This window comes from Eutrigla gurnardus (assembly GCF_963514095.1).
Source record: "Eutrigla gurnardus genome assembly, chromosome: 15".
In the NCBI taxonomy this organism is placed as follows: Eukaryota; Metazoa; Chordata; class Actinopteri; order Perciformes; family Triglidae; genus Eutrigla; species Eutrigla gurnardus.
The window spans coordinates 11,101,518-11,122,811 of NC_139938.1; the positions used below are offsets into that span (position 1 = coordinate 11,101,518).

Consider the following 21,294-nt stretch of genomic DNA (forward strand, 5'->3'; position numbering starts at 1 on the left):
TAAGCCAATCACAGTGTCCCACATCATTTAAAGATGAACGCTGTGCATGCACACTCAAGCTGGGTCCCAATTCAGCCTCCGCATCCTACGTTGAAAGACCGGACGCATCACAGCGGCTGCAACAAATCTGTCCCATTTCAAAGACTCCTTCACATGAAGCCTTCTTTCCCCGGATTCTTAGGGTCCAACTGATGGATGCTTCACGGCCCAATTGAAGCAATACGAGTGGATCAGCAGCGGGAGATGTGGGAGAAATACACTCTCTCAGCCGGAAATATATCATGTGCCGATGGCACCCGCGATGCAACATATTTCTCCATCATAATATATTAGAAAAATAATAAAATATGATCTCTGGCTCCATTTTAATCACGTAAAGCTCTTTCTTATCAACCACAGGAGTGACAGGAGCGGCAAAGATGCCGCAAACAGGACTTGGAAAGCCTCGTCCTCTGAAGGATGCAGAAATGGGACACAGCTTCAATTATTTTACTACCTAAACTTGACTCCAATCAGTGTGATTGCTTGAACTTGAATTGACCTCTATGGAAGCGCTTTAGCCTCGACTGATTTGTTAGCTTCATTCAAGTCAGGTTCTGGAGTTGGAGCCCCACTTTTCTTAGTGTTCTTCCGAGACACAGTTGCATAGAAGCTGGAGGAAGGGCAGCTTGCACTGAAACCTGCACGATTTCTTTCAAATCGATCCTGTTGTGAAATTCTTGATTCATACAAATATTTCAAAAGGTAAAATTGTGCAATTAGAGTGTAATAAAGAAAATAAATACATTGCTCTTAACTCATTACATGAAGACAGTTACATTGAGGTGTCTGTAATTGTGGGTTTACAGGAACCGGTGTGACAGAAAAATATCCAAAGCCTAAAACTATCACCACCATTTTTTTTATGGAAGCCATTAATTTGAGTTTCGAGGCAGATAAAACTCTGTGTAATCTCTGTACACTCTGGGAGTCCACCCAACCCAGGCAAACGGACTGTGTCTGAAATTAAAGCAGAACAGTCTGACAAGGTTGACTTGGTTTGCCTCTTATGGGCGAGCCAAGATGATGTATGAGACTCATACTGTGCAGACAGGCAGCTACAAATTTGCTTGGCTAGTTGACTGGTGGGAGGTTGGGGAGTGAGCGGGGGCTTGAGTTGTCACATTAAAGCAACGCAGTGAATGAAAGAGAAGCCTTTGTAGCTATTTTGGCTTTTGTTTGTCGGAAGAAAAACATTCTTCTGCTCCGATCATTTACATCCGAGTATGAGAACTCATAACGGGAAACGAAAAATTACACAGGAGAAGGAAATGTTTGTCTTTTTTACAAATGAATATACTTTTCTCAAGTGCATTTTTTTTTACATATCTGCTAATTTTGGGTGAAATCTCTCTCTAATTGATCAAAGCAGAGATCTATTTATTCAATGTATGCCATGCTCAATATCATCAAAACTGCATTTGATCAGTCACATGGCAGACATTGATTAATGGAAGTGATGTGACTTGAGAAAACAGGCCTCTCTGTGTTACCTCCCCCTTATTTCAACCACCTCCTCCCCTAGACTGAGCCTTGTTTTCTGAACCCCCCCTTTCCCCTTAACCCATGCAGAATGAATGGCACAGATGTTGTTGGACAAGACAGTACCCCTTGGTCCCCTTTCCCTCACTACTCGCTCAGCATGAGGTCTGAAACTTGTTTTTTGATCATTGTTTCCCCCCCAAGTTCTCTCACCGCGGGAGAAAAAAAAGGACCCAAAGAGGAGGGAGATGGGGAGACCGAGAGCAGCCAAATTAAAGAGGGAGGGAAGAGGAACACATGCTTAAGGAATATATGAAGAAAACTATCTCCGTGGTGATAACAAGTGGTGCGTAGGACAGGTCACATGTTGGATGTCTGTGGCGCTGCAGTAGGGGTTCGGGTCTTGCATCCAGGAAGCGTGGACTGAAAGATGCGGGTGGCTGCGTGGCTTCTCTGGGTGTCCTGGTTCTACACCTGGGCAGAGTACTCGCAGACGGCTCAGTGCCAAGACATTTGTCCAACAGAGTCTGGACTGGACAAGAGGTCAAAGAGCCGGGTCAGGGAGCATGTCCGTCACGGTGTCGGACACCAGCACACGTCTCACAGGAACAGGCCGCTCCGCAAAAAAGGTGAGGTCTGAAACTCACGATATTTGGTAGGTATTTGGTGCACCACTGCTGTATGTGCAATAATAATAATAATAATGATGATTTGTTTCCACATACTGTACATATTTATTTATATGTTCCTCTTTTATTAAAATCCAAGTTAAATGAATGTATTAAAGTATAACTCTTGCCTCTGGGATGGCTGGTGCTGTTATTAAACTTTCTGTCAACATTTAGATTTTTAGTCATTTAGCTTTACATTTACTGCTCGGAGCCCGAACAGCTAATGTGACAGCAGACTTCTGAAAAAACCTCATCACTTTAAAGTCATGTTTGTAAGCAATTATTTTATAATTAGATAACGTTATGAAGTAAGCCGTTGTAAACACTACATTAGGGTTACTAATGTAGTGTAATGTAACTGCCTCGGAGGAAGGGTAGTATTTGACAACAAATAAAAACAATGTAATGTGTAAAAAATGTCAGCCAGATGCCTAAAAAACAGCCCTGATCTGCTCATTTCTCAAGGTTTAATTGCAAAAAAGTCTGGAGAATGTTACCGTGGTGAAAAGCAATCACAGTGTGTCTGAAAGAAGAACGTAAAGATGAACATTTTGCTTTAATTATTTCAATTAGTCGCGAAGAAAAACGGGCGCAGCGTGTAACACAGAATCCAGATTTGTTTAAAACGAGCTTAAAAGCGGTTATTTGTGTCGACAGCACTTGTTGATTCCTTTACAAAACACACTTGAATGACACAATTTACTCTGAAGTCACTTTTTATCACATTCCTCACTATAGCTGACATGTTCTTTCTTCTTCGTATCCCATCCCCGCCCTCCACGCCCGCTCCAATCCTTCTCCTGACCTCTGCTCTCGAGCCTGAAAGAGGTTCCTTCCCTCGGCACATCTCGGCACAGCACCATTCCCATGGGTTGTGTTTAGCCGGGACTCATCCTTCATCCCCTCTAAAGCTTTTGTTGCGGGCTGAAAGCTGGCCGATGCCGGGGCCATCAAACCCAAGTTGTTGGATCAATATAAACATCCATCACTTAGCCCCGGGCCTTTCTGAGCCTCACAATGGACAGCTCACTAAACAATACTCCATTTATGTGAGCCATTGGAAGGAATGAACTAGTGCTACTTATTTCTTGCTTTGCTGTGATGGAACTTGCAACTAATTCACTTTTTTATCCTTTGAAACGTTACTTTTCAGCTAAATTGTGTTGCTTTTTTATATTTTATACAATACCAGAACCTCCATTTGCTTTGTGCGTCTACACACAGTCTAGTATTTATCTGGTATTTCTTTTACATTTACTTTTCCGGTGTGAATGCTCTACATGCTTACAAGCTGCTTTGGATCAGTATTGAATAATGTGGGATACAAAGGTGGTATTTTTCTCTTCAACAAGTACCAATACAAACAGCTTACTTACAGTTGGAGTACTTTGTGGACTCATTGCATGAGTGATGGATACATAATTTCCTTGTATTGTTTGGAGACATGGGAGACTCTGAACTTCCTGCTTCATAACAGCGTTGAAAGAGCTGCTGCCAAAAACTGTCAAAAGCTAACTAAAAAAAAAAAAGCCACAGTGAGAGACTCCTGTGGGAGTTCATGCTGAAGTTGGTTAGATGTAAGTGAATAAAGACTATGTTACCAGAAAACACAACAATAATGTCAATAATTTATCACTTTATTGCCGTGCAGTACAATCAATAAAGTTTTCAATTGAAGAACGATGACCAGCATCCTCAGAGCTTGACAGGTTTATTGGAAATTTGGCTTGTGCAGTAAACCTTTTACTATTTTTGGAATATTTAAACACAATTGATAAGAAATATATGCAATAAATAAGTTATTCAGTTAAATAAAGTAGCTAAAACTTCAATAGGAACCATGATATTTGAATCCATCGTCCTATACTGCAGTCAACTAGCGTCATGGACCCTCCACAGTAACTAGGGATGGCCGATGCCAGACTTTTAAAGGTTGATATGATACTGATCACTTTTTTTCAAATTTTACAGATACCAATACTTTCTTAAATGTGTGTTTGATTTGTCAAACATAACGATCATTTTTAGATTTAGACACCCAACACACTGGCCATTAATACATTTATTGCAAAAGCAAGTAAAATAAATTAAATAAGATTAGTTCGAAATGAAAAACAACATCCAAAATACACATATATTATATTGATATATAAGAGAGATCAAATTATTAATAATTAAATTAACTTTGTACAAACCTTTACATCTAATATTTCAAGAAAATGAAATGCACATTTTGAACATGCCTTTATCTAAAGTTCAGATTTCTGTTCTTGATGAGTATGCATTTAAACAATTACAACTGGGAAAAATTCATGGGGCTATCCATTGATTATTATTATTTTAGCCTTTCGTGTCTGACCTTAAATGAGATATTTGTGATGTTTTTAGGAATTGTAGGGCAGACAGGCATCATTATGTCTATTTTGGCACAAATATGACAAACTCAGAGCGACTGAAAACGTTAAGAAGTGATGCATCCATCAATGTTTTGTATCAACGTGGGTTTTATTTTGAAAAGTCGTCTGACAGGAAGCATGATGTCACTGCGCTAGCTTGACGTCCGGGCGGCCACAGACGGACGGACAAGTGAAGCCCCCGCTGATATTCATTATTGGTTTTTCCAAGTAAAGTTTGAGGTAAAATTAAACATGTAAATACAAAAAAAGCAAGGTCGGTCTACGTCGGTGGATGAAAGCTAGACACGCAGTCAGTTAGCCGTTAGTTAGCCGTTAATTAGCTTAATAAAACGCAGTTCGTTTGTGACCGTTAACCTCGCCATCAGTGATGACCAGAAGCGTTTTTATGACCATGTTAGCGTCACTTCTTCTTCTTCTATCAGGTAAGTTCGCCACTTTTGAGATTTGGGATCATTCATGTGTTAACTTGTAACACTGAAAACCTGAAGACAAGTATTTAAAGATATTACACGTTACTTGTTGATTCACTTCTGGGAAGTGATTGTATATTTACCACACGGGTATAATGGGCTCAGTCAACATCCAGAATTCCAGTCATGTTCAGTATCTCTCCTTTTAAAATACTTAATTGAGCCCTGTTGAGTAAACCCAACTTCTCTTTCCCTTTAAACAACCATGAATGATTTATCTCTTATTGATTAATCTGAGATTATTTTCACAATTGATTCTGGTGTATAAAATGTCAGAGAAGAGTGTAAAGTGACCATCACAACTTCCCCTGGGTTGACATTTTGATATTTTAAAAGTAGCTTTATTCACCTCAAAATAATGATTAAAAAAACATGTGGGAACTACTTTCTTTCAACGGAACCCAATCTATCTGGATTAATAAACAGCACTATGCGTAGTTTTGATTTTGGAGTGAACTGTTCCTTTAAGTAATGTGCTAGATCACATTGAATGTTTTTACCATGATGTACTGGTGTTTTGTCTGTATCTTCTTGTTAGTCAGTGATAGAGGGCTTCAGTCTATTGTTGGCTGTCACTTGAAGGTATTTCCGGCTATAGTGAGTGAATGAAAAGCTGCAGAAGTTCAACCCTTTTGCTTTGTTTTTACATTGTATATTTGTCCAGATTAGGATTCTATTCAGGTGTGAAATAATACAACATGTCTTTGTTTCTTTTTGGCACCTTCTATTTTGTAAGGATCTGGTTCTGCAGCATGAAACATTGAAGATGTTATAAAAATGTCTTTGTTGGTGTAGAGTTCAGTTCTCCCAAACCCTTTTAACCCTGGGCTTTTTTTTTTTTTACATCAAGGGACGACAACTTAATTTTTTAAAACGTTTTGTTTGCAAACCAAAGTCACTGGAAAGAGTCTTTTGTTCTGTTGCGGATGTGCTGTTGATGAGGGAGTTCCAGTCTTCTTTTGTTTACGGGTCGATGTTCCTGAGACCTTCAAGCTTCCTCTGCTGTCAGGAAGCTGATCACGGTCTCCCCGTTTCCTTCAGTGTGGTCATCCAACTCCATGGGAAGTTCAAACAATGGCATTCCACCGCCGCTGCCTGCAAATAGACATTGTTTGTTGGTAGTGAGGCTTAAATGTGTTTGTTGGGGCTCTTCTGTAGCCTGTTGACGGTATTCAGATGTGAACGCTGCGGTTCAGGTGTGGCTCTATATACAGAAAATAATTCATCTTTACAGTTTAGGATCTTTCCCCCAATTACAGCAGCTATATCTTTCCAAGCCTTTTTCAGATAATAGAATGCCTCAAATTGTGTACAGCAATTGGGGAAAACCCAATAGTTACCAATAAAGCCTATTTTATATCTGATTACACTCCAATTGTCTTCATTATCATCGGTCATTTTCACTGCTGCCACCCAAAAAGATGCAAACACTTTCCGACGTCACTCATTTTAAGTTACATAATATAGTGAGGTTGGATCAGTGCATCCACTGTAGAGATGGGACGATGCAGGATTTTATCACAGATCGCCACAAAGAACACATCGCAGCGGTGAATATCGTCACGAGGTCCAGCTCGCTATCATGGGAGAAGACTGAAAAACAGAGGTTTTTAAATCGCCTCCAGGAATGATCACAAAGAACAGACTGACGCAATGTTTTCCCTTTTACTGACACATAATTTGTTATTTTTACGACCATTCACAAAAAAAACTTCTACTTGTGATGCACTAAAATGTGTTTCTTGACGAAAGGTGAGGTTAAATGTGGTAAAGATGAAATTCCAGTATGTCCAGTACACTATTTCTGTCATCATAGAATAATTATAATGTCTTCTCTTTAAAGCAGCTTTTTCAGCTTTTTCTCAACTAATCAGAACTACAACATCTACTTAAATCCACTTGGATGCTGTTTTCAGTCTCGACCAAATCTCTGTGTCATCCTCAGGTGTCAGGGTTCACGGACAGGAGACGGCGCCCCGCATCGTCCACCAGCCCGCCGACGTGGTGGTGAAGGTGGGGAGTCCCGCCACGCTCTCCTGCCGGGCGGATGGCAGCCCCAAGCCGACCATTGAGTGGCTACGAAACGGACAGCTTCTGGACACGACAATTGATGACTTAGGGTTGCAGCCCATACTTTTGTCCGAGGGGAGCATCTTCTTCCTGAGCGTGGGCCGGGGTCGGCGAGGTCAGTCCCACGAGGGCGTCTACACCTGTGTGGCCAGGAGCAGCGCAGGCAAGGCCACCAGCCGGAACGCATCGCTGTACATCGCAGGTAAGACTGGGGTTAAAAACATTAATTAATAGAGATCTCCTCACACTTTTATAAGATATCCTAATGTGTGGCAGACTTCTCCTCAAATGTAGGCAACTGTAATGATCTGCTTACAGATATGTTTGAACTAAAGTGGAGAAAAACTGACGGAAACACTGGTGTTGCAGTTCAGGCTCACATGTAGAGATTCATGGAGCGACGTTCACCAACTCAGTCCCTTTTTAAAGTCGTATTATGCTTAATTGTTTTTCTAATAACTGAAGTAATCCTTACTCCTTATTCGAGGAGAATGACGGGGAGTTGAAGGCTGAGGAAGATGTATGAGGTTACAGGCGTCCAATGTCAATGTTTGCTGGACAGCAGGGGGTCAACAGTGGTGCTAATTGACCTCGGACCCTCACTGTTGACTTATCTGACTGGTGACACTCAGCACCTGCTTGTCTTTACAGGACACTGCAAACTGTGATGGATAAAAGGCCATGTAGGATAGTCCGATTATGTCTTATATACCTATATTAAAACATCAGTGTCATATTTTTATATTTCCTCCTCAGAATTATTGATTGCTAACAGCTAATGAGTAATACAAGTGACGTCCTCATTCCAGCTGGAAGGTCGGCGGTTCGATCCTCGGTTCCTCCAGTCTGCATGTTGAAGTTGAACAAATTACTGAACCCCAAATTTCTCCCAAAGGCCGAGTCTTGTAATGTGCATTAGATTTAACCCTGATAGGCAGATGGCTCGTTTGCATGGCAGCCTCTGCCCTCAATGTATGGCTGTGTGTGTGTGAATGGGTGAATGCTGACGTGTACAGGACTCTGACTGGAAATGCAGGAAACATCATCGTACATCAGTAACAACGGCAAGCTTTGATAGGTAGAGATAAGGTTCTAACATGAGACACGTGTGTGGACTCACCCCGACTCTGTTGTTGTAGGGTTGCAGGAGCAGTTCAGTGTGCAGCCCAGTGACGTGGAGGTGGCAGAGGGGGAGGTGGCTGTCTTAAACTGTGGCCCCCCAATGGGACATCCTGAACCGAATGTGGTCTGGAAGAAGGATGGCTTGCCCATCAACAACACTGATCACCGCTACACTGTGAGCCCTCTGCCTTATCAAGCATGTGATGGCAATTGTACATGTTGATCTTGTGTCTGAATAAGGTCGAGTCCCTTTGAAGTGAGACGTCCATCCTCATAACATTTCTAACACTGTGTGAGCTGAATAAGTCAGTATAATCAATGAGCAAGATCGACAATGCACATTGTGTTTGTATTGTTAAGGGCACTGTTTGAATTTGACACTTAATTATCACCTCTTATATATATATATTATTCAAATCAAGTTATGTTCAATTGATTCAATTGATTCAATTTGGCTATGTTACATTTCCCTCATTTGAAAAGGTCTGTCTGATAAGCCATGTTGTCCTGTCAGAAATAATTTCATGTTCATGTCTGTTACCATAAAGAGATGAACAAACGCTGAATATATTGAACATATTGAATATTTGCACAACGTGTCCTTACGTTGATGGCTTCTGAATCTGATAAAGACTTAGAAAAATATTGGCAGCAGGACATGGCAGGAGGGATGACTAATATGACATCTGGTCGTAATTCTTTCAAATCCACCACAGAACCTTTTGATAGCTTAAGTGTCAGAATAGAAGAAATAGTCCTATTCTCAGAAATGGAAGGTCCACCATGTGAAGTGGATGTTTCTGATGTGCATCCTGGGTGTCTGCACTGTGCTCGTGTTGCAGCAGCTGAGTGGGAAGCTCATCGTCGCTCCTGCAGAGAAGAACCACTCTGGTGCTTATGTGTGTGTGGCCAGCAACACCGTGGGAGTGAGAGAGAGCAGGGCGGCTCGCCTCTCTGTGCTGGGTGAGACAGCATCCCATAACTACTCATTATGACTGCTCTGACCACCTCAGTTTGAAGTTTAGCCCCAGTTCTACAGTACAGTACACTAATGTACAGCTATGGACTCTTTCACTCCTTGATATTCTTGTTTGATGCATGCCTTTTTAGCCTATGTCCTTTTTATCCTTATGGATAGTACAGTGCAACACAGTATAGTGCAGTAATATATGGTTCAATACAGTACCACACACAGTACAGTACATTACAGTACAGTACATTAGATTTAACCCTGATAGGCATCACAGTGCATTACATACAGTAGAGTGTAGTACTCTGCAGTACCACACAGTAGAGTAAAGTACATAGATAGATAAAAACGTTATTGATCCTGAGGAAAATTTCAACATTACATAACAGTACAGTATAGTACACTACATAACAGTACATTACAGTACATTACATAACAGTACATTACATGATAGTACATGACAGTACAGTATAGTACATTACATAACAGTATATTCCATGACAGTATATTACATGACAGTACAGTATAGTGCATTACATGATAGTACAGTACATGACAGTACAGTATAGTACATTACATAACAGTACATGACAGTACATTACATGACAGTACATTACATTACAGTACATTACATCACAGTGCATTACATAACAGTACATTGTAAGAGAGTATATTACATCACAGTACATGACAGTACATACCAGTACATTAAAGAACAGTACATTAAATGACAGTACATGACAATACAGTACATTACATTACAGTACATTACATGACAGTACACAGTACATTACATCACAGTATATGACAGTACAGAACATTACATAACAGTACATGACAGTATTACATAACAGTACATGACAGTACATTGCATGACAATACATTACATGACAGTACATTACATGACAGTACATGAAATTCCATTAAATATCAGTACAGTACAGTAGAGTACAGTACAGTACAGAGTTCCTCTTGTCTTGCTGCAGCTAAGCCAGTGTTGGTGCTGAAGCCAGAAAACGTGTCTGTGAGATTGGGGGAGTCCGCCCAGTTCTACTGCCAAGCTAAAGGTGACCCCCCACCTGCTGTGGTCTGGAGCAGAGAGCAGGGGCCACTGCCCAACGGAAGGTACTTCATTATGGCAACACTCAGAAATACACACTCCGAGTATAGAGTGAACTGAACACCTCATCAGTGTTGATTTATGTAATCAATGTATTTGCATTTAGATTACTATAACATGCAGAAAAGAGGACATGCTCGTCACTCAGTAACTTATTTTCCAGAAAAAGTTCAAATGAAGTTTGATTTGAGATGTTTGTGGTTCGGCAGATAGTCTGACCCAAGAAAACCTGAAGCTGAGCAACTTCAAACCAACTGCTCCAACATTAGTTTGAAGATATAATTTAAAATGGTCTCAATCATCCTACTTCATTGCCATGCACACATTTAATTGAACTTCAGCTGCCAGTAAGTTTCTCCAGGGTTTCCTTCTTCAAGAGATGAGGGGGACAGTAAATGTCAAACTGTTTTACATGTGTGTCTAGGTATCTTGTAAACCCAGACCAGACCCTCCAGATCCACTATGTGACCGCCCAGGATGCTGGGAGGTACACCTGCACTGCTGTCAATGATGTGGGTGTGGTCTCTGCCAGTGCACAGCTACTAGTTGAAGGTAAGATGATGTCCGAACAAGAAGTTCCTCATGCTCTTGCCTTGTGGATTCTTTCAGCCCACAGTATTGTTGTCTACCAGCCGACTCCTGAAGTGTTAGCGCTGGACTTCAATGTTCTGTCCGAATACTGGAAGATGAAGTTACCTACCACTTCAGAAATAATGTTGCTTCCGACTCTTTAAAGAAATATCAAGATAAGCTCTTGTGTTTCCAGATGCAACCAGCACTAAACAGAGAGACCTCCACAAAGAGCTGTCAGCTCTGCGAGTTGCTCTGGAAAACGTCACCATTGTAGCCCCTGGGTCGAACATATCACAAGTACAATGGAAGGTACGGACGCGTTCATTCTGAGATGTTCAGAGAAAACATGAATACTTCAGGTGTATGAGCCGTGTGGTGTTTTCTCCCTGAGCAGCTCCAGTCCCTCCCGGCCCAGCCTCATTACCTTGATGGCTTCGAGGTGCTCTATCGCTCCCTGCTGCCCGCCAGCTCGGACTGGGCAGCAAAGAAAGTGACTCTGCCCAGCTTCCAGGCTCTAGTGGGCCCCTTAAAGAGGGGCTTCAAGTATGAGTTCAAAGTGCGCCCCTATGGCAGCAACTTGTATGGGAGGGAGAGCAACACCCGGCACCTCAGAGTCCCCGAGACGGGTAAGAATGGATTTAATTTAAGAATGCCATTAGCTCCATTCGCTTTTTAATACTTGTGTTTTACTGTAAAGCCATGTTTAGGAGATAACAGTAAACTCCTCCTCCTCTTTATGCAGTGCCCAGCGCCTCTCCGCTGGCTGTGTCCATAACAGTCAGCCATGAGCAGAATAACACCATCCATCTGAGCTGGCAGCCTCCTCCTCATGAAGCCCACAACGGTATCATACAGGGCTACCAGGTAATCACTGGAGGACACTCATGTGTAGTATCACCTCCTGATTAGTGCGTAGGACTTCATGCAAACTGTTTTTTCCAGGTGTGGTGTGTTGAGTCTGACGAGCCGCAGTACCAAAACTGGACAGTGGACAGTGGTCAACACAACCTGGTTATCTCAGGACTCAAACCGGGGAGGCGATACTGGATCACCGTCGCAGCTGTCAACGGAGCCGGAGTAGGGAGTCTGAGTGACCCTCATGGATTCGTCATCAGTGAGCAAAAAGGCACACGATGTTGACGGGTTTTTTTCGACTGCTTACACACTAAAATGAAACGTATTACTCAGGTTTATAAGTTAATTATATACACCAATCAGGTTTATAAGTACTATAAAAAGCATTGTTATGTATGAATCTCCATGTCGACATGTTGGGCATGTAGAGAAATACATTTCATTGTCATCAGTCTGCAACTTTGGTCTTGTGTAGTGTTTGGTGAATTTGCAGTAGTACTGTGTATTTGTACTTTCTCTGTGTACTTTGTTTATAGTAGCCTAATGTAATCATTGGGAAGTAGAAGTGCTAAAAGTATTTCAGGTTCATCACAGCAGTGTGTAACTCATTCAAACAGAATACAGTCATAAGTAACAACCCTAACTTGGTAACAACGTATGATTTTAAGAAGTATAAAGAAAGATCGTTTTAGAAGAGTTTAATTGTTTTATTTGCAAAAAAAAATAGGTATTCTGCAAATGGGGTGTGATTCTGTTAGCCGTGTGTAGTGTTTTGAATAAACTGTTTTCAAAATTGTATTTCTGCAATCGGAAAAAAAACTGAATCAGGCCAGTCTGCATCTTCGGTTTGTAATCAAACCACATCACAGACGAGAAGTCAGCAGGACTTCATATCAGACTTCATCCACTTTCTGTTGCAGACCCACAAATAGGCGGTCCCCCCGAGTCAGACGACCAAAAACAGGACCTGTCTCGGGTCCTGGCCTTGCTGCAGGACCCAGTGTTGATCGGCAGCATTGGCGCCCTCCTGTGGTGCGTTTTGATGGTTGCGGCTGTCTTCCTCTTCAGACGCCACAGTAAGACGGGCCACCTGCTGCCAGGACATGGCAGGACTAAAGGTGTGTATACAGACAGCTTTAATGTCCACTGCTCCGTTTAACAACTGTCTGAGTTGTCTCAGTTACACCTGAGCTGACACAACTTTTAGGTACTTGTACTTTCATGTACTATTGTACTTTTTACTTCACTACATTTCTCTGACAGCTTTATTTACTTTGCAGATTACAGTTTTTCAATCCCCTTCCTGTCCAGTCAAAACCACGTATCTCCGGATTTTTTTTTTTTTTTCTGATAAACTGAAAGATGACGTGTTTAGTTTAGAAAATTCTTCTTAAGCTAAATAAACTCTACAAAGAGATGATGATCTTATAGAATATGATGCATTTCTGTCGATGAAACTAGCCAACAGTATATAAAGGAGGAGCAACTCAGGTCATGAAACACATATGAGAGAAATAATGTATTATTGAAATAAAAATACAGAAAGATCAAATGAGGGGGGTCGGAGGATACAAGAGGAAGTAGGAGAAGTTGGTCTGATGAAATGTCGAGCAGGTCAATTAATTCCAAAGAACGGAGCCACCAATGTTTTTATCGAGCCTGTGAGAGAGAGATAAATATATATTCTATATCACGTCAGTAATCTGTTGATTGTATGAAAGTATCAGGTGAAGTGCCAAAGATGACAAATAATTAATAAGGGGCAATGAAAAAAATAAATCTAATTAGCAAATAACGTAAGAGGTGTGAGTTGGAATGTTAAATGATATTTTAATGAGAGCTCAGTAAAGATGAGAACATCCTGTCTCCTATAAATAGTTTTACACCATTATTCAACCAAGTTCAGATGCTAAATCTGAGTACAAGTACAACAAAGACAAATACTTTTAATACTTTTGCTCATTTAAACGATCTAAATGCTTCCTCCAACATTGTTTATAAGTTTGTATAATATTTTCTTAGGTTTGCGCCGACTAGCCAGTGAAGATCTCATCATAAAACACAGGTACAGTTGGAGAGCTTCATGATTACAAATATGGTTTAATGTAAGATGTAATCATATGAATAAGTCCAAACTAAATACACATATACTTTTGGAAGTAAATACAATATGTTAACTTCTGATGCCAACCACTGTGAAGTAAAGTAAAATCAGTGATGTTTATAGTTTAAATTCAGAATAATGACTCATAAGCAGTTTCATTAGAGACAATGTTAAAGCATTATAAAACCTCTCAAATCCATGTACCGTCATGCGTCCACTCCAGGATGGCAGCTCCAGACTCTCCTTGGATCTCTGGAGGCTGGAGACCTGCCTTCAACCAGAAGTATCAGGACTTATGGGCCCAGGGCCAGAGACATCCAGGGATGAGGGGCAACAGTGAGTACCGATATGCACGTCTGGCTGGATCGCTGGTCGATCACTGCAGGGAGACAGTGGAGGCTCCTGTGTTTGTTTTTCTTCAAATGGACTTTGGGGTAGATTCCAGATGAACAGGCTTTGTTAAAATGCTTAGTTTGTTAACCCTGACAAGAGAGATACCTTTTCTGTTCCAGAAAGAGAGTGAACTCTAGGTCAGTTACCATGGTAACTCACTCTGTGAACCAAACCTGCTTGCTGGCAGGTTTTCTTTAGCAAACCCTGAGTTTCTCCCCATTGGTCTCCTCCCTTTTGCTGATCTTGAACCAGCTGTGGAAAAACGGAGTCCTTTCTTCGTCAAGCCATCGTTATGAAAGCACATTGATTGGAGGAGCCTCATGTCGGGAGAGGATGTTAAGACCTATTTAAATGTGCTTTCATTCCCCAACAATTACTCAGTAGAATGTGAAGTGTTTCCTCATGACCTTCCACATATCTGAACAATATTCTCTTACATATCACAGCCATAATCTCTGACCAGATTCTTTGCATAGCCCGAGAATCTTTCTGTGTGTTGAAGCAGCATTCTGTTGGGGGTTCAAGCTAGTACAAGTTGTAATAGTCCTTAATATTCACTCTGTTTAATACGTAAAATATGATTTAAACATTATGTCTTAGGGTCGTCAAAACTATCCAATCAGTGAGTCACCTGTGAGTCTTTATGACTCATAGAACATGAAATGGACCAGAACAAGATAGCGAGTGAGATAGCTAGAAAGAGACCCCCAATAACCCCAGCAGGAAGGCCAAACACCCTACAGTACTTATAATACAATAGTACTGAAAATAATGAATGCAACACATGAACTGTACCAGAGATGTGAAACCATGACAGTTTCCCTCCCTACAATGCTTCAGATACTCTGATAAATATCCAGAGTGTCAGTCCAGATCCATCTGTGTTTCACCAGGCCTCCCAGTCTCCTGGAAGGAGCCCAGCTGCGTGGACTCAGCTGTCCCCGTTGTGACCGACAGCTGTGGAGTTTATGGCACTTTTTACGTGGACCTGATGGGCAACGGCCTCAAGACCTTCAACAGTCCCGGGCGTTGCCCAAAGATGCCTCACGGGCTGCCTCATCAGCAAGGAGCCGAGACCATCCAGATATTCCCTCAGTCCGTCGCCAAGACCTCACCCCTCCTTAGCCGCGAGGCGCTACCATGGAAACAGGCCATACGCCCCCAGCCCAAGATGGGCGTGCTGAGGGAGTCATGGGAAAAAAGCCACAGCAAGCAAGGTGACGAGCATGCACATTGTAGACATGAGTTTATGGTCTCAATCTCTAGTTTCAAGTCTTCTTCAATCCAGCATGATGTTCATTTAGTCCATTATGGTCCATTTAGAGTCCAACAGACCAGAAAGCAGGGGATGCTTTAGGGGCGGGGCTACATGTGATTGACTTGATTGACTTTAACACTTGACCTTGACATATGAAGCTAACTTTGTTAGCAGCTTCACACCAGAATCCAGATGCATCCAGAGGGTGCCGCTCAGCTGCTTGTGTTCGTCAGATCCACCCGTCGCTCCTCCACAGTCCAAATATGGTCACTTCCAAGATGGCTACAGACATAATGCAGAAATGTCACCATGACTATGTCCACTTCTTATATAATCTATGCTAGAAAACGATGAATGCTTTGGTTAGAATATGTTTCAACGCATCACCATAGAATACTGGCTAATGTGTATTTGTTTTCCCAGAGTTGCATGCAGTGAACAGTGTCCCCGTAGGAACCAGGAACCAGGCTTGTCCGTCCAGTGTCTACAAACAGAGACTCAGTCACGTACCATCCAGCCGGCGTGGTATTAAAATATATATATATATCACAACTATACAGTATCAGCAACTGCTATCTGAGAAATATACACACTTTTACTCTTTCATGTTAAATGTTAAATGGTGCTAAAAGCAAGAAATTGAACTAGAACAGACATTTTTGGCACACATTATTTTACTCCTGCTGTCCTATGTTTTTGTCCAGAGTGTGATGAGGTTTCCGGCTGTCCTCGCCTGCTGCATTACTCTGCATCTTTACACCTGGTGGACATGCTGCCCCCCCCACCGCCGCTCCCCACAGAGGACAGCACGGACGCACACAGCCTCACCTCAGATGAAGGGTACGTCACGCAGCTCAGACCGGCTGGTCGAGGGTGGAAAAGAGGCGCGGCCAATGCGACGCTGCCCTTCTAGGGCCTCATGAAGAAGGAGTGTAATTAATAGAGAATACAGGAATAAAGAAGTGCATCAGTGCAGTTGAGTTTAGCTGTCATCCATGATAGACCTGTTTAGAGCCACCGGTTTCCTTCAGGGTGACAACAACACACGTTAAAAGAAATCAAGCTTTCCTGCATCACATCCTCTCTCTGTCTTTTAAGTCTCGTTAATGTCTTATTGGTCTGAAATCACCTAAACATCCTTCCTTTGAGCGTGTTTTTGTTGAGAGGAAACATTCAAAATGGAAGAATAAGGATCTTGTTTGCAGACATCTGTGAGCTAAAAACGCAGGAAGCTTATGTCTCCCAAAACAGATTTTTTTTTTTTTTTTTTTATATAGACGATCTGAAAGCTTGTTTTTTCTCAGTCCAAATATGCAATCTGAGTTTGAAAAATGTTTTCTGTCTCTGATGCAATAAAGGGATGTTTATTCATAGAAAGAACTGGAATTTATAAACCACTAATATGGGCATTATTTCAAATATGCAAGGCATTGAATGTTGTTTTGATGTTTGAGGCAGATTGACTCTTCATCTTACTGTATTAACTAGATGATTGAAGTTTTATCTTTTAAACTCTCATCAAAGTCCAACTGATAGGATTGATTTCTGGCTGTACAGATTCTTATATTTATTCCCAATGAATGGAAAGTGATCCCTGATAAACAACAGTTATGTTATGTCCTCCAAACTCACAAAGGTGTAAGATTACTTAGCATCTCGCTTTGGAACATTTTTCACTTTTAAGGAATGTAATTATTGCTTTCTTTCTAAGAGTGATGTGGGATAAAGACAACTGTCTGCTGTCTTACATGAGTCCATCTGAATGAACCGGTCTAACATCCCCGTCTCCTGCATCTTCCTCAGCTCCAGTCGTTCTACGAAGCTAACAGTGGACATGGGCTCTGTCCAGTCAGTGTGCGCTGCGTCAGATCACCGTGGGCAACCGCGACGCCCCAACAACAGCAGCTGCCCCTCCTACAGCCACCTGTCTGCTACGTCGTATTCCATGTCGATGGATGAGGAACAGGGAGGCACATTGACCGCACAGGAAGCAGCCCAGTATCTGGAGCTCAGCTCTAAACCTGAGAGATGCAGGTAGTGGTCCTCGTTGGTTCTGATCCCAGCACAGTTTTGTAGAAAAGATCTTGTGTTTCAGAAGATATTGTTGACATTATGTGACCATTCGTCCTTTCTCTGTCAGTTTGTTGAGAGCTTCTAAGTGTTCTGATGACGCCTCCCCTCTCTGTCCACAGTGTCCTGCCAGAGCAGCATCCCTCCCTGCCCCAGCGCTTCCCCCCCACCCTCGGCTGCATCTGTGGTCCAGTCCGCTCCACTCAGCGGGAGGATCCCCCGCCCCCCGGCGAGCCTGAGGACCCACCGATTGGCTTGCGACACGCGCGCCTCCAGAGCACGCCTTCCTCCTGCTACAGCGAATGGGACAGCTCCCTGTGGAACACCTGGAGCTCCGTCACAGACAGCGACATGGCCAGCGCCCGCACCAGCCTCATCAGCTCCGTGGACAGCTGCTACACCAACGACAGCAGCAACTTCGCCCGCCTGCTGGCTGCAGCGGCCGAGACCATGAGTGGAGCCTCTTTGTCAGGTAAGCAGAGATAATACATTGGTAAACGATGATATCTCCAAACATCTCTTTAAGGCAGCCTTGACCTATGACCCTTTAGAAAGCATCCAGTTGGATGTGTATACCATATATGACCATTAGAAATAAGGTTTTATTAGATTACAATCATTTCTTTAGGTAAAATCAGTAAATTACAACAAAAGAAAGAATAGTTTAGGTTAGCAGAAACATGTTTTTCTGCTTTTTCATTCTGTCAAACGTCATGTGACCTGTTCGATTTTTGAACAACAAAAATAAAAATTGCTAATGGCAAAGATCCTCCCCAAACAGAGCATCCTTGTCCTGTTTTGTTTATTGCATTCCTCCACTAGATGGAGCCCTCCGTCTATGAACGATCCCGACAGGCTGGTCGGCAGACTGATGGCATACAGGAACCATGAAACCATGAAACTCATGACACAGCTTAGTCTGGAGTGTCCTCATCATTCTGATGCTTAAAGGTTCTAAATGACCGTAAAGGGCAGTCAGGGTGCACATACTGTACTTTGCATGTTAATGGTCGTGCACGTGTCTGTTTGTCTAATATCAAAGGTATCACCAGGCAATTACTTTGGAGCTTTCAGCAAATTGAGCCTCCAGATGAGTCAAGTGACACTAAGCTCTTTACCTACTAATTGTAAAGCTCTGCAAACCCAGAGCTGCAGTGAGTCGTCACCTTTAAGGTTTGGAGAATCGTATGAACGAGCCCCGATCATCAGCAGGTGGAAGCAGCAGCTGCTTTTTGTTGTTCACTTAATGAATTGAATTGAAATACATTGAAAATTCAGGTTGAATATGTGTCAATTCTATATTTAAATACGTGTTTCAACACAGGCAAATGTACGGATACTCAATTTTGTTTTCTACACATAAAATATATTATGTGTAGTTTGTTTTCACTGGATATCTGTGACCCGTCTCCAGATGTGCGCTGCGTCCCAAACAGATTTACTGCACAATACTTCATATGATGCAGACTGGCTCTGGCAATAGAAATGAAACACTGAGTTTTAATTAGTTTTGTCAGAAAGAACCGAACACACGGAATTGAAAATAAATTTAAAACAACATGCTGTGTTTCTGGTTTCTGTCTCTGTAATTTGTAGCTTAAAAAACGGTGAACGTACCATAAAAAGCAGTGACATGAAAACAGTGGAGCAGCAGGAACATGTTTCAGACTGGGACGTTGAGACGGCAGAGCCTCTCAGAGCTCTGAATAAACTATTATTATTCCTGGACGGCTACATTTCTTCAGGTCTTTGATATATAATAGTAGCTTTAGAATCCAGAACGCAGCTCTTGTGAATTGGCAATGTTTGTTTTGGTGCCTCGCACATATTGGAATGGTTTTATTGTCGGTGACAGACAGCTGCTTCAAAGGAGCTTCTAAATTTGCTTTACCTCAGAGAGTCAGCGTGGAACGTTTCTCCTCCGAGGTCTCGAAATGTTTCCTTATTCTGTTACCTTCTCCACAGGCAAAGAGGTTCCTGTTTTATTAAACTCCCTCCGCTCCATATTGAAATGCATGTCAACATGTCGCCCCCCCTTCTCTGTTTAGACTTTTCTCCGCCGGCGTCCCCGCTCAGCGCCTTGTATCCCTCATTCCGGGCGGAAGGCGACTCGTTTGGCGAGCTGGAGCCGGTTCCTGCGTGGGACTGGAGCATGGCCTGGGTGGAAGAAATGGAAGCTCAGTACAGAGCACAGTATCCTGGCAGGATCTCCAAACCCTTTGACACTTAGGGAATGAAAGAGGCATCATGACTCCGTTTGGAGAACTTTCAGAAACGCCGCACATCGATGCCAGAACTGCAAAACAAGACGGAGGGACGGACACGACGACGACGCTGCGACTGTTTTAGTGTTCTTCAGAGTGCCGGAATTGTTGTGGTCTAAATAATTCAGGGTTTGATGCGTTGCGATTTCCCCGTCAAGAATAGATAAATATCTGGATTTGAAATATAATTGGAGCCAACTCCCTGATGTTTGAGGCACATCTGCTAATAGACGGCGGTACCAGTTTTCCCAGCTCACCTCGGGGCAGCCCGGCTACTATTTTACCATCCATCAAATGACATCCATCCCGTTTGTAAAGTTTTCTTCCCTCCCTGTGTTGTTTCTCTTCCCTCCCTGTGTTGTTTCCGCTCATTAGAGAATAAGATCAGGAGAGACTTCCCTGAGGACGTTCTAACTGTTTGGAGAAAGACGCAGCGACAGGATGCGAGGAGGAGGAAGCCGTCATGAGGCAGAAGGAATGCAGTTTTGAGTTTTCCTCACAGCACATATTTGTTTCTTATTCTCATGTTTTTTTTGTTGCAAGATTTGATTAGGGCCAAAGTCCTACCAAATAGAGCGTAGCATTATGATTTTGTACAGACTCTTTTACTGATCAATTGTATATATTCAGCATATTCAACAAATATTATTTAAAGAATTTAAAACACATTCCAAATAATGTTCTGTCCTCCCGATTATTTTTGGTTTGTTTTACATTTTGGGAATTCTTTTATATTTTAAGATTTTTTTTTTTTTACACTATATGTCCATTTTTTAAATGTTACACAAAGTTTGTATCAGACAAAACATTTTGTAGTTAAGATTAGGAAAAAAAAGTAGAAAACGTTATTTAAAGTCACAATTAATTGAACTAACTTGAGGTTATACTTTTATTACTCTTTGCATCCATGATGATGCTTTAAATAGAAATTCACCAATTGTAGATTTAAAGTTACGCGTTTTAAAACACATTTTATCGTGTTCGCATTACGGATTTGTTTTATAGTTTGGAATTAAATCTTTGAATTGATTGACGTTTTGACATTATGGAAGGACTTTGTGTTCTAGCTAATCAAAGTTCCTGCCGTGTTACGTGTTAAATGTTTGACCGAAGCTGTCATTGATGTTGTCTTTTATGTTAGTGTCCCAAATTAAAAACACCTTCATACCTGCTACCTCATTTTATTTTGAAATATCAACCATACAGGATGTTTAGGCAGTGAAGGTTTTTCTATAATTCAGTACTTGGTTCAGGTGGATGTGTGTGTTTGACCCCCACTCGTCCTGACGGCTGTGCCGAGCAGGAAGATGATGTTTAGAACGCATCTGTTCGTCTTGATTAACAAAGACAAACGATGCTGCCGCTCCTGATAATGACTGCTAATTACAAACCTGCTGGAAATTATGATTAAACCTT

General features: G+C 41.9%; 1 protein-coding gene across 2 annotated transcripts; it reads left to right on the forward strand.

The window, feature by feature from the left end:
- The first annotated feature begins 1,950 nt into the window (after positions 1-1,950).
- On the forward strand, positions 1,951-21,043 carry robo4 (roundabout, axon guidance receptor, homolog 4). 2 transcript variants are annotated; one of them, XM_084029470.1, is made up of 19 exons: positions 1,951-2,150; positions 7,025-7,351; positions 8,289-8,446; positions 9,114-9,234; positions 10,228-10,366; positions 10,786-10,913; positions 11,128-11,243; positions 11,329-11,560; positions 11,677-11,798; positions 11,877-12,048; positions 12,710-12,907; positions 13,812-13,854; positions 14,117-14,229; positions 15,180-15,503; positions 15,968-16,069; positions 16,249-16,384; positions 17,348-17,578; positions 17,737-18,086; positions 19,663-21,043. In XM_084029470.1, the coding sequence occupies exons 1-19, from the start codon at positions 1,952-1,954 to the stop codon at positions 19,842-19,844; spliced, it is 3,393 nt and encodes a 1,130-aa protein (XP_083885596.1). In that variant the 5' UTR covers position 1,951; the 3' UTR covers positions 19,845-21,043. The 2 variants fall into 2 exon arrangements, with proteins under 2 accessions (XP_083885596.1, XP_083885597.1); XM_084029471.1 differs by lacking the exon at positions 1,951-2,150 and adding an exon at positions 4,784-5,031.
- The last annotated feature ends 251 nt before the right edge of the window (positions 21,044-21,294 follow it).

Excerpts from the sequence above, each read along its gene's own strand:
- robo4 (XM_084029470.1), top strand. The coding sequence starts at position 1,952 with ATGCGGGTGGCTGCGTGGCTTCTCTGGGTGTCCTGGTTCTACACCTGG. Across the intron at positions 7,352-8,288 it reads CGCATCGCTGTACATCGCAG|GGTTGCAGGAGCAGTTCAGT; the intron begins GTAAGACTGGGG and ends CTGTTGTTGTAG. Across the intron at positions 10,914-11,127 it reads TGCACAGCTACTAGTTGAAG|ATGCAACCAGCACTAAACAG; the intron begins GTAAGATGATGT and ends TTGTGTTTCCAG.